The sequence below is a fragment of the Grammomys surdaster genome, unplaced genomic scaffold (genome assembly GCF_004785775.1).
Source record: "Grammomys surdaster isolate TR1022 unplaced genomic scaffold, NIH_TR_1.0 97, whole genome shotgun sequence".
In the NCBI taxonomy this organism is placed as follows: Eukaryota; Metazoa; Chordata; class Mammalia; order Rodentia; family Muridae; genus Grammomys; species Grammomys surdaster.
Genome location: NW_021604576.1, coordinates 18,089,600 through 18,101,674, shown reverse-complemented (window position 1 = coordinate 18,101,674; position 12,075 = coordinate 18,089,600). Strand labels below are relative to the sequence as shown.

General features: G+C 38.9%; 1 protein-coding gene across 1 annotated transcript in view; it reads right to left on the bottom strand.

Moving 5' to 3' along the window:
* The window catches only part of Casp8ap2 (caspase 8 associated protein 2), a 31,407-nt gene that overhangs the window by 2,444 nt on the left and 16,888 nt on the right, over window positions 1–12,075 (bottom strand). The window contains exons 7-8 of the mRNA XM_028780913.1: window positions 6,001–8,189; window positions 874–3,994 (exon numbers count right to left, since the gene is read on the bottom strand). Of these exons, the coding sequence (XP_028636746.1) occupies window positions 874–3,994; window positions 6,001–8,189 (5,310 nt within the window). The remainder of the gene's footprint in view (window positions 1–873; window positions 3,995–6,000; window positions 8,190–12,075) is intronic.

Sequence of the window (12,075 nt, the reverse complement as noted above, 5' to 3'; positions counted from 1 at the left end):
GGGAGGGAAGGGGAGAGGAGAGGAGAGGAGAGGAGAGGAGAGGAGAGGAGAGGAGAGGAGAGGAGAGGAGAGGAGAGGAGAGGAGAGGAGAGGAGAAAAAAGCTAAGTTAAAAGTAATGCAACCCAGTGTGGAGATTTAAGCGGAGTCAGGGAGATTCTAAGTTAAAAGTAATGCAACAACCCAGTGTGGAGATTTAAGCGGAGTCAGGGAGATTCTGAGTTTGAGGCCAGCATATGCTACAGTGAGACCAACTGTAAAAGCAAACCCGCCAGCATGTGGTAGGCTACATCTTTAATCACAGCACTCAGGAAACAGAGGCAACTGGATCTGTGAGTTTTAGACTAGTCAGGGCTACACACTGAGATCATATCTCAAAACCAAATCAAACCTATAATAAATAGCTTAAGACCAGTCATTCACACCACTGAATAAAAGCTATTATTCTAGACTATTCTACACCATAACTAGATTGTACTTAAAAAAACACACAAAAAAAACCCCAAAAAACAAAAAACCAAAAAACCGACCACCAACTAACTTTGGCCAATTCCTTTTTAAATTGGGGGGGGGGGGGAAGAGGGAGAAAGCACAAAGAAGTTCAAATGTTCTCAGAAGCCAGAGACATTGGTTCTACTGGATCTGGAGTTGTGAGCCAGCTGATGTGGGCGCTAGGAACCAAAGTCATGTTCTATACAAGAGCAAGTGTTCTTAACCACTGAATCATCTCTCCAGCCCCACTTTGGCCATTACTAAAGTAATCAATCCATCGTGTCTCTTATTTAGGATGCAACAGAATTCTGAGGAAATGTTGGATTAGACTGCCCACTTCTCATTTTTCTCTAATGATCTAAAACATTTCAGAAAAGTCTTACCTTGTCCATGAAACTATAATTTCTCCCTTCTTTTTGATAACATTTTTTGCAGAAAGGCTTGCTGGAAAAGTAGCAAGTGCTGCTGTTGAACCCTTCACCTCTGGGTTGGCCTCTGACGACAAGGACGTGTCATTTACTATTGGTTCCTTTTTCTTGCTGTCTTGTTTTCTGTGAACATCACCATTTCTATCAGAATTAGGACTAAGTCTCTGGGTCTTTTCACTACTTAAGTCTATGTCCTTTCTTTGTTTTTTCTGAGAAGAGTGATTCACACCAGGACTGCTTTTTCTCTTCTTGTGACCACTACCCAGAGTTTCAGGCAACTCTAAACAATCCAACTTTGATGGAGGCTCTGATTTTAAAGGATGTCTCTTGATTTCACAGGAGCCAGGAGACTCTGAGGTCAAATCAATACAAGTTTCTTCAACAATACATTCTAAAGGACTGTTTGCCTTTCCCATCTTTGCTTCTTTGTGGTTATCCTCATCTATACATATTACCTGGCATCCCATACCTTCAGCAGCTAACACAGGTTCACTACCTTCGTTTTTACTCTCACTTGAAGCATCATGTGTCAAATCAATAAAAGCATCTATAGTATCAGGCTGTAAAGAACTACCTGTTATCTCTGCATCTTGATCTAAGTTGGTTTTAGAACATTCCAAGTGATCAATATTTAAAACTGTTACTTCCATCAGCTCCCTGAAGCTTTTAGTCTCAGTGGCTGGATCTTTTGTTAGATCTATGTGTGTATCAGGAAGATGATTATCAACAGAGTGTGGAATTTTTTCCACTGAAGACAATTCTTGAATGTTCTCAGAAACTTTTGGTTCCCATACTTGATGCAATTTGAAAGAATCATCAACCACTTGATCACAATGAACCACCTTATTTGAGGTATCTTTAAGAAATTCGTATATATCTGGAACCTGTGTTTGTACTATAGAGTTCTGTTCTTCATGAGCTGGTTTGCTTTTATCAATATCTTTGTCAGAATTTTCCAAGTCCTTGACAGGTTTTAAAACTGTACTCTGAAACAGGATAGGTTCTTTCTCTGTTGCCACATCAGCTTCATTTCCAGTTCTAGACAAAGATGTCAATGACTCCTCAGCTACCATACTATGTTTAAGGCCAGGGGAGGTGGAGGGTGTTGCACGCCGTATTTTCACAATGAAATGATCATTGGACTTTTCCATTATGACAGCATGCATGGGAAGATTAGGGTGATACTGAAAGCCTGAAGCAACAGACCTGCTCGTCCATGATGAACAGCTTGACTTACTGCTTGAGTTATCAGACTCCAGAGCTAGATGAATGTCCTGTTCAGATGCATCCTCTTCCTCAAGCAACGCATCCTCACTAAAATGTGCACTAATAACTTCTTCAGGAGTTGAAGTTGACAAAACTTCAGGCTTTAAGAAACTCAAATGGCCATCTGACTTCAGAGGTGATGGTACTGTTAAAGAGACTGCAAGATCTTCTAAGAGTATGGAAGAGATGCAGGGCTTACTCTTTTCTGAGCTGTATACATTATCTTTACCTAAAGCAATGTTAGAAGATACTTCAAACATACAATTTTCATCTAACACATCAGGATGAACTGGCAGTGAAAGCCCTGAAGACAGAGATGGACCCTTTTCAGATGATAATAAAGACCAATTATCATCACTGATCACTTTTGGACAAAGAGAAGTCCCCTCTGAAACTAGCTCTTCTGTTGTACAAGCTGGTGCAGATTCACACTTGAGGCTCTCTAGCAGCTGTTTCTCCGGAGTCTTTAATTCCCACTCGGCTTTTTCAGTGCCACTTGTGTCCAACAGATCAGAACCTTGTAGCAAACTTTTAAATATTTCACCCATCTGTGCATCACTCACTAAGTTAAAAGTAAGGCTGGATGCCTGCTGCTCAGTAAGGATCTCAAAGCTCCGCTCTGACTTAGCACCTGCATGCTGTGGCGCGTGTGTCTCCTCCTCAGTATTTCCTTCGTTTTTCCCTGGCCTGGAAGTGCTCGGGCAGCTCATTTCCAGAAACTGTTCTTTACATTCAGAGTTCTTTGTATTATCAGTACAAGTGCTAAAAGTTCTTCTTACATCACACTTTACTGTGCTAGTATTGGTTTTATTTTGGTCTTGATGTTTTTCTTCAAATTTTTCACATCCCAGTGAAGATTTAAAGTTCACAGTATTTTCTGATTTTAGTACTTTTTCTCTCCGTATTTCTCTGTTGTCCATTTTTTTCTTCTGACAATTTGAATGTTGGGCTCTCTCTTTATATTTTTTTCCAAGTTTTCCTTCACTATTGTCATTTTCAAAGTTTACAGAATCACAAAACCTTAGTAGAATTTTTTTAAGCTTTTCAAACAAATAATCAAGCTGTTCATCTACAAACTTCCACAATTTTTTTTTCATATCTGTTTGCTGCTGTTCAAATAAGCGGTCAACTATGCCATTCTTTTTCACTTGTTTAAGGTTGGATTCTATAACTTCACAAAGACTCTTCTGTAAAGTACTTACTGACTTACAGATCTTAGACAAATCAAGGTTTTTAATTAGTGATGTGAAACTCAAAATTGCGGATTCAATAATTCTATGAAATTGTGTCAATGAAAATTTTATCTTGAATTTCATATAATTTTTTCTTACATGTTTTCCTAGCAGCCGTAACATATGCATAACCTCCCATATGGAGGAGGGTGCAAGAATAAGTGGAAGTATTTTTTCCAAGCTGGAGATGCTCATTGTTTTACTTTTCCTTTCCGTGTTTGAGGGTCTAGATTCATTTGATCTTTTACTCCATGTGATTCTGTCCCGAGGGAGTTTTACAACTGTCCTCCCGTTGTCCTTATGCACATGCGCAGTGCTCCTCCTGCTTCCTGGGCTGCTTTTACCTGACTGCACTTCAGTAGAAGCTCTAGGTCTTGCACTCTTTTCCAAGCGTTTTTGTGCTACAGATTCTTCATCATCACTTCTAATTTCACCTTCTTCTAATTCATCTAAAGACACATTCTTACAAGAATCTGCTTCTGAACATTTGTCAAATTTGAGAACTGGTTTTTCATTTTCCTTATTTATATCAGACTGACTCTTGAAAGTAGAAAGAGTTGAATTGGATGGAAACTCATCTGTGGAGAAGAATATATTAAAATCACATGACCACTGAGTCTTAGTCATTTGACATTTGAATCCTAAACACAACAAAGTATAATTTTAATAACCTTCCCCCTTTTAAGGCAAAATGTTAATGATTAATACTTAAATCATTTTCACTGACTTTTATTTCTTGTCTTACAAAGAATTCAAAAGGTGCTAAGGTTGTGATTCAGTGATAGAGCACTTATCTAGTGTGTACTGAAGTTCTAAATTTGATTCTCAGCATTGAGAAAATAAAAGTCTCAAAAGGTCAGCTAACTGAATAACTTTTATTTCATTTTACCAGCATCACCTCTTTTATGCCGTCTGATGATTGCTTCTGAAGAACAAAAGTATATATGAAATCTAAGACTATAGCTCAGTATTAGCAGAATACAGGCTTTGAATACTCAAGGCCCTGGGCTTAATATTCAACCATGATATAATTGAATTATGTATATATGTATGTATATATGTATGTATGTATGTATGTATGTATGTATGTATATGTGTAAAGTAAAGATGATTTCAAATATTTTGTTCAATCACTCCCCTTTCAATTTTAACACCTAGGAAGCTAAGGGCAAGCTAGGCTAGACAGAAAAAACTTGTTGAGAGGAGTAAAGAGGGGTTCGAGAAATGGTTTCGTGAAAAAAGTGCTTACCACTCAAAGGTGAGGACAGGAGTTCCATTCCCAGCACTGACACAAAGCTGTGCAGGTGTGGTAACCCACCCCCAATCTCAGTGTATGGGAGGCAGAGATAGGGATCTCTGGCAACTCACTGAGCTAGACTAGCCAAACTGTTGAGCTCTGGATTCAATCCGATATAGTAAGAGTAGAGAGAGATTGAGAAAGACACACTACATCAACCTCTGGCCTCCACACTAGTGCATATAAATACGAACATGTGTACATTTGGACACTACCAACATGTATACATGTAATAGAAAACCTTTACGCATTACAGAGCTGGGGTAGAGCTCGGAAGGAGTACATTTCTAACACAAGAGGCCGTGAGCTCAATTCCCAGCAGCATAAGAAATGTCTATAAATTGTATCTGGAAGATAGAGTCATTCATCAAGCTATTTGTAATTGATATGCACTGACAAGGGGAAATCAGTTTCCTTCAGTGAATTTCACTGGTATATCAACCATACTCCAGGGCAGGGTCCATGTCCAGAAGTAGCTGGCTAACACAAGACAAACTCTTTGGCTTTTTTTTTTTTTGGGGGGGGGGGGCGGGGCGCCCAGCTTTTTGTTTCGATTTGTTTTGATTTTTTTTGTTACTTTTTTAAAAAAATTTGTGTTTTTGCAGTTTTGTAGGGGGTTTTATAAAGAGAAAAATATAAAGTTGGGCAGGTGATGTGAGGAAGATCTAAAGAGTTAGGGAGTAGAACACAGGATCAAAACACGTTACATTAAAAAAAAAAAAGTAAGTTGTTTAAACTTAGATTAAAGACTCAGAGTCTACTTCTAGTTAATATCTGAATTTTTTTATATCAAAAAAGATGGTTCAGGAGCTGGAGAAGTAGCTTTGTGGTTAGGGGCACTTAGTGCTCCAAAAGACCAGGATTTACTTCTCAGCACTTATATGACAATTCACATCTTCCTCTAATTCCAGTTCCAGGAGATCTAGTGCCTTCCTCTGGCCCCCAGGAGAACCAGGCACACACTTGATGGACATACACACACGCAGGCATTTATACATACACATAAAAATAAATCTAAAAATCAAGGAAGACTAAGTAAAGGAGCTTGCCTCAACAAGCCTACTGGCCTGAGTTCAATCCCTAGACCCCATGTAAAGTGTACTAGAGTACCAACTCCACAACTGTCCTCTGATTTCCTTCCATAAGCATTCCTCAGTGCACACAAATCCCTTACACATCACATATACACACAATGTAAATGAATAATTTTTATAATTCCCCAAAGTACTTATTTTGTTTATATAGGTGACAGAAGGAGAACTTTTAGAAGATAACATAAACTATTACCTTTATGACTGCTATCATACAGTGGAATTGCACATGAACTCTCCATGCTAAGAACTTTGGATACCGGTCTCACTGGACTATTCAGAGGACTGATGGGTTCTGGTATAGGTCTCAGATTATTAAAGTCAATACTCAAAACTGAGTTATCATCATCTTGATATACTGAGTTTGATTCTCCCATTTCTATTTTGTGGTCAATCAACTTGGTCTTCTGTGGTGAAGGTACAAATGTCTCTTTAGGTAAACAAGGCTCCAAAGGACAAGATTTATTCTCAACCATAGGTCTCTCTTCAAGAGAAGATTCAAGTTTAGGATTATTGTCTCCCGAACAGTTTACTAGTGAAATGCTAGATTCTTCAATCAAAGGCTCCAGATGGCTCTCACTGGCTGCAGCTGATTTTGGTGAAAGAACCACCTTTGTTTTTACACCTTCAGAAATATCACAAGAATTTATACCATCATGTCTTTTGGTGGCCAATTCTTGGCTGAATTCTTCAGAGGCATGCTCTGGTAATACATGCATCATCACAGAAGCAGCTGCCCTTGCACCACCACACTTCTCTTCCACTTCCATTGATAGGAACAAGCATCTTGCTTGTTCAATTTCTACAGGTGCTGGGAAAGAAATTTCCGTGCCACAAGCAAGCAGTTCACAAGGCACAGTTTTCTCAACAGACTTAAATAACAACTTATTTTCTTCCTTCATTTTGTTCTCTGGAATACTGATCCCGAGTTGAGATGTTGCTGAAAGAGCCTCCTTTGGCTCTGGTAACTCTGATTTGGTTTCCTCTCTATTATGTTCACTGACAGAAGGAAGACATGCCACTGTTTCAGTCTTCTCCAAGGACTGCGAGTCACACATCCCATTGGGCTTGGGAACAACAGTTATTTGATGTGGGTTATCTTGACAAGCAGGCTGCTTTTTAGCAGGAGAAAGAGTTAAGTTCAGTTTTTCCATGAAGCTTAACTTTAAGTCCTTGCCTTTTGCTTCATTTGGCCCATTCTCCACTTTCGTTGCACATTCTTTATTATCTGTCCCTTTAGAAAGCTCATTGTTAGAGACTGCGTCTTTACCACGTTTCAGTTCAGTATGTCTCTTCCCATCAGCAGTGTTTTTCTTAGTGTCTTTATGAGTCCTTTGCAAGTGTTCTGGAGGTGATTTTTTGTCACTTTTCACATGTCTACTTTCTTCTTTGTTTTCTCGTTCTCTTTTCCTCCTGTCCTCAGTTCTATGTCTTTCTGCTTTGAAAGGTGTATTTTCCCACTGGTGTGCAACACTGACTTCCTTGGAGTGCGGGTACTTGCTATTTCTGTTGCTTGAAAGAGAAGATGAACATCTTCTATCTTGAAAGCCATGACTGCCTCTGTCTCTTTTACAATCTTCCCTTCCCCTTCTCTCTTCTGGATGATACTTATTGAAGCTGTAATATTTCATGTCATTCTTGGAATGAGGAGGTAATGCTCGGTCAACTCTTCCCCGATGCCCCTGCTCCTCTCCTGCTGGTTTAAACTTCACATCACCTTTTCTTTCTGCTTTGTCCTGAGACTGCAGCTCTTTTCTGTGCATATTTTGTAATCTTTCATTTTGTCTCTCTAGATTTTTGTCATTTGGAGGTTCCACTCGAGTGTGTGGCCTTTCTCTAGAAGTGTCTTTTTCCCAAGAAGAGGCACTGCGCTCACTTTTATATCCCAAACCAGTGCTATTTTTAATCTCTGAAATTTTGTTCTCAGCCCTTGCTTCACTGCTTCCATGTTTCTCAGGGTTTCCTTGTAGTCTGGAATTAGCCTCTTTGTCCCTTGGCTCACCGTCACTACAGCTACTATTCAAGTCTTTCTGTGTTCTATCAGTTCCTCTGCTACATTGGCTATGTCTAATGCCATTCCTTCCTCTCCTATTATCCTCATTTGAGTTACCTTCTCCAACCTGGTAAGGAGAACGTGACCAGACATTGTTGGTACAATGTTTCTCAATACCCGTAGGCAAGTGCAAAGGATTCTGTGCTTCAGAATGTGATTTTCCTTCCTTTTCCAAGTTTGGCTGTGAAGTGTTAGGATGTACATCTTTCTGAACATCACTTTTAACTCCGTGATCAGTCTTTGAACAATCATCCAAATGGGGAGATTTGGACTGTGAATCTTTTATTCTTGCAGTTTTATGGTTATTTCGAAAATGTGGAAACTCAGACAATCTATTAAGATACAGGAATTAACAAAAAAGCAATGTTAGTTGACATTTAATAGCATTCTACATTTTACTCACATATGACATACCTTTCAAATTTAAGGGGCTACCTTTCGAATTTAAGGGCCTACATACTGGAAAAACCAGTAGCAGCACGTGATCTGGGCTGCGGTGTAGCTCAGTGAGAAAGCATTTACTTAGCATGCAGGAAACACTGGACTAAAAACCCAAAATATATACATTTCCAACTAAACAGACCCATTCTCAATACAAGGAATTCTCTCATGTGCTTTTACTTCAATGGAACTCTACCCCAGCACCTGCCAGTTCTCTTTGGACTCAGGACAGGTACACAACTCCCAAGTCAGCACAGCACACTCAGGAAATACACAACCCACAGCTACATATACACCTTATATGAATTCTGTTATGTTTGAATTGTACTGTCCCCACCTACCCCCAGTAAGTTTGCATGCTGAGGTCTTACACACAGAATCTCAGAATATAACCTTATTTGAACACAATAAATTAGAAAATCAACACAGATCCCAACTCAATTAGGGGTTAGAGTAGTAGCTCGATGATATAGCCTTTGCCTAACATGTATGAGGTCCTGGGTTCAATCTCTGGGATCAGAAAAACAACCAATTACTAGAAGAACCTCTGAGACAACTGGGGAAATGTGACAAAAAGCTGTAACCATTAAAGGAAAATATAACTAATCTTTGCTAAGAGATAAAACTTTCTGTTTCTCCATAGACATTAAAAAAAAAAAAGAGCAACAGGCAAGTTACAGAATGAAAGACGTGTCCAATTCATTTACCTAAAACATACTGTGTATGTGTAAAATCAAGTTATCAACCTACAAACTCCTAAAAGACAGTGCCAGGTCACAGCTTCTGGTACAGACTACAAAGTACTACCAAGGTTTTACTTTAATCATATTTATTTTTTGGAGTTTGTTTGTGTGTGTGTGTTCATGTATATGTGTTGTGTGTGTGTGTGTGTGTGTGTGTGTGTGTGTGTGTAAGAGAACAACATGTGGGAGTTAGTTCTCTGCACCATGAGTATTTTGAGGATGAATTCACACATCTAGCTTGACTGTAAGCACTTTTATCAGATAAGCCATCTTACCAGCCTTCAAAGTTTTACCTTTACATATACCTTCACATTGTGTATTTCCCAGTATTCACATGCTTAATTTTTCTGCTTATTTTCACTATATGTTAAAATTTCAGTTTTGTTTCAGTAAATGTTAAATTTCTACTAAATGCTAATTAGTTACTATTATAATACTAGTTAGCTCACAGTGTAAATATATGGTAGAATATTTATTAAATAATACATAGCCACATTAAACAAACTAATAATATGGTTATACACGCAGGCACACAACTTTTCAAGCTAGGTATAGTGGTACATGCCTTTAATCCCAGCCCTCTGGAGTTAGAGGCAGAGGATCTCTGTGAATTCCAGGATAATTTGGTCAAACATAGAATTCCAAGTCAAAGCTACATACAAACAAACAACAACAAACCAAACAACTTCTCCATTCAGGAACCAAGATTAATACAAGGTGCACTGGGAATGACTTATATTAGTAAAAGCCTAAATAAGGCAAAATAGTCCATACATTGGTAGTTTTTACTCATTCAACAATGATCTACAATATGCCAGATTCTGTGGTAAGTAACTAGAAAATGCTGAGTCCAAACAAACACATCTCTGCTTCATGAAACTTATACTGCAATCAAAGCAGAAGATACTAGGCAAGGAATCTCATTGAGCTGAACTACAAGTATACATAAACTCACAAACGAAATCTGACTTGGACACAGAGAACCGATAAGGATCTCCAGCCAGAAAGAGGGTTAATTAGGGGCTGGAGAGGTGCTCAGTAGTGAAGAGCACTGGCTACTCATCCAAAGGATCTGGGCTCAGTTCCTCAGGATTGAGGACGACAATCACAACCAACTATAACTCCAGTCCCAAGGGAATCTGACACCCTCTCCTGGCCTTTTCAGGCCAGGCACACATATGGTATACACACACACAGACACAGATAAAACACCTATACACATTAAAAACAACAACAACAAAAACAAGATGGCTATACCAAAACCAAAGGATGAAGGGACAGTCATTAAGGTAGAGAAAAGACACACACAAAGGAAAGGCAGAACTTGGAGTACCTCAAAGAACCAGAGCCATGGTATTCATGCAGAGGTAAGCACAGGCAGGGCTAAGAAATGGTTGGGCCTCTACTGCAAGGGACCAGAGGGAGAAGTTAAAGATACTTGACCCTTCATCCCAAGAACAGTCAAAAGCTCCTAACACATTTTAATCAAGAGAAGAGGATAAGATGACTTTTGCTTCAGAAAAAAACAGAGGCAAAAGGAAGTAAAGCAGATGCAGAGACAACAGCACAATGGATTATTGCTGGTTTCCATGGACATGTGAGTAAATGAAGAGAAATAAATACACTGCCAGATCACAGGGACATAAGCATCAAGTGGTGGGTTGAGGAATAGTAGAGGAAAGCTTCATAGGCAGAGTGATGATGTGTTATAGTTTGCTAAGAGTCTTGGTGTTATCAACAGCAACTTCTCACAAGTACTCTAGCGACTGCAGTCAGTTAAATGCCACCCACTTCCTAGAAGTCTGGCTTACACCAACTGAATAAATGACATTGTTCTCTACTAAGCTACACAACAACAGGAAAGGCTTTGTGCCAAACATTTTGGATAAATTTTGAAAGCCTTTTAAAGACACTCACGTGGGTATAAAGTATGTACACACATACAAATTAAATTGGCCTAGCATGCATGAGATTGTTCATATGAAGAAACTGAAAGAAAAAAGAATGAAGCAGAGAGACTGGAGAGATGGCGCATCGGTTAAGAACACCCTACTGCTCTATTTGAGGACTAGAGTTCAAATCCCTGTTCCTAGATTGGGCAGCTCACAACTCCCATTCCAAGGGGATCTGATGCCCCCTTCTGACCTCCATGGGCACTGGCAAGCACATATACAAATAAAGTAAATCTAAAAGAAAGAGAAAAAAGGACAAAGGTTTGATCTTTGAAAAACTCAAAATAACAGCCAAGACAAAAAAATGAATTCCCAGGAAAACAATTAAAAAGCACCACATTAAAAATGTAATTATAGGAGGAGATTGCTTCAAAGCAGGAGAGTAATGGAGTCAAACAAGACAATCTAAATGGAAGGTCAGAAACTATTTGACAGATTTATGACATTGGCTGATGATCAAAGTTGTCATAGGATCTGGCTCAAGAGTAAGTACAATAGGGGCTGGCAGGATGGTTCAGTGGGTAAAGGCACTTGCTGACCTGAATTTAATACCTGGAACCCACATGATAAAAAGAAAGCTCCACCATGGAATACCCACACACTCTTTACAAAAAAGTGCCAAGGGCTCAGTGGTAAAGTACTTGCAAAACCTATATACGGTTTTCAACTTTACACACCACCCAAAATCAAAGCTACAACAAAAAACATTACAGAATTTAAAGCAGGGTGCGATGATGCATGCTTCAAGATGAGGCAGGAGGATAAATAGAAAGCTCAAACCAGCCTTAGATATCCTATCCTTAAAAACAAAACAAAACAAAATCTTTACCCTATCCTTAAAAGCAAAACAAAACACAACTGAAAGGGAGGAAACGGTAGCAACATATTTAAACAATAATTCTTTCACTCTGTCTATGGGGAAAATGGGGTAGCCATAGATACAAACTCCCCTGGACCAGAATGTCACTCTGAACTAAAAAGAGTGAGAAAAATTAACAAAGAAAATTCACTCAAGAGGGTTATTTATTAAGAAGGTTAAGTGCATATTTTTCTTTTATTGTCATTTAAAAATTTCATTAATT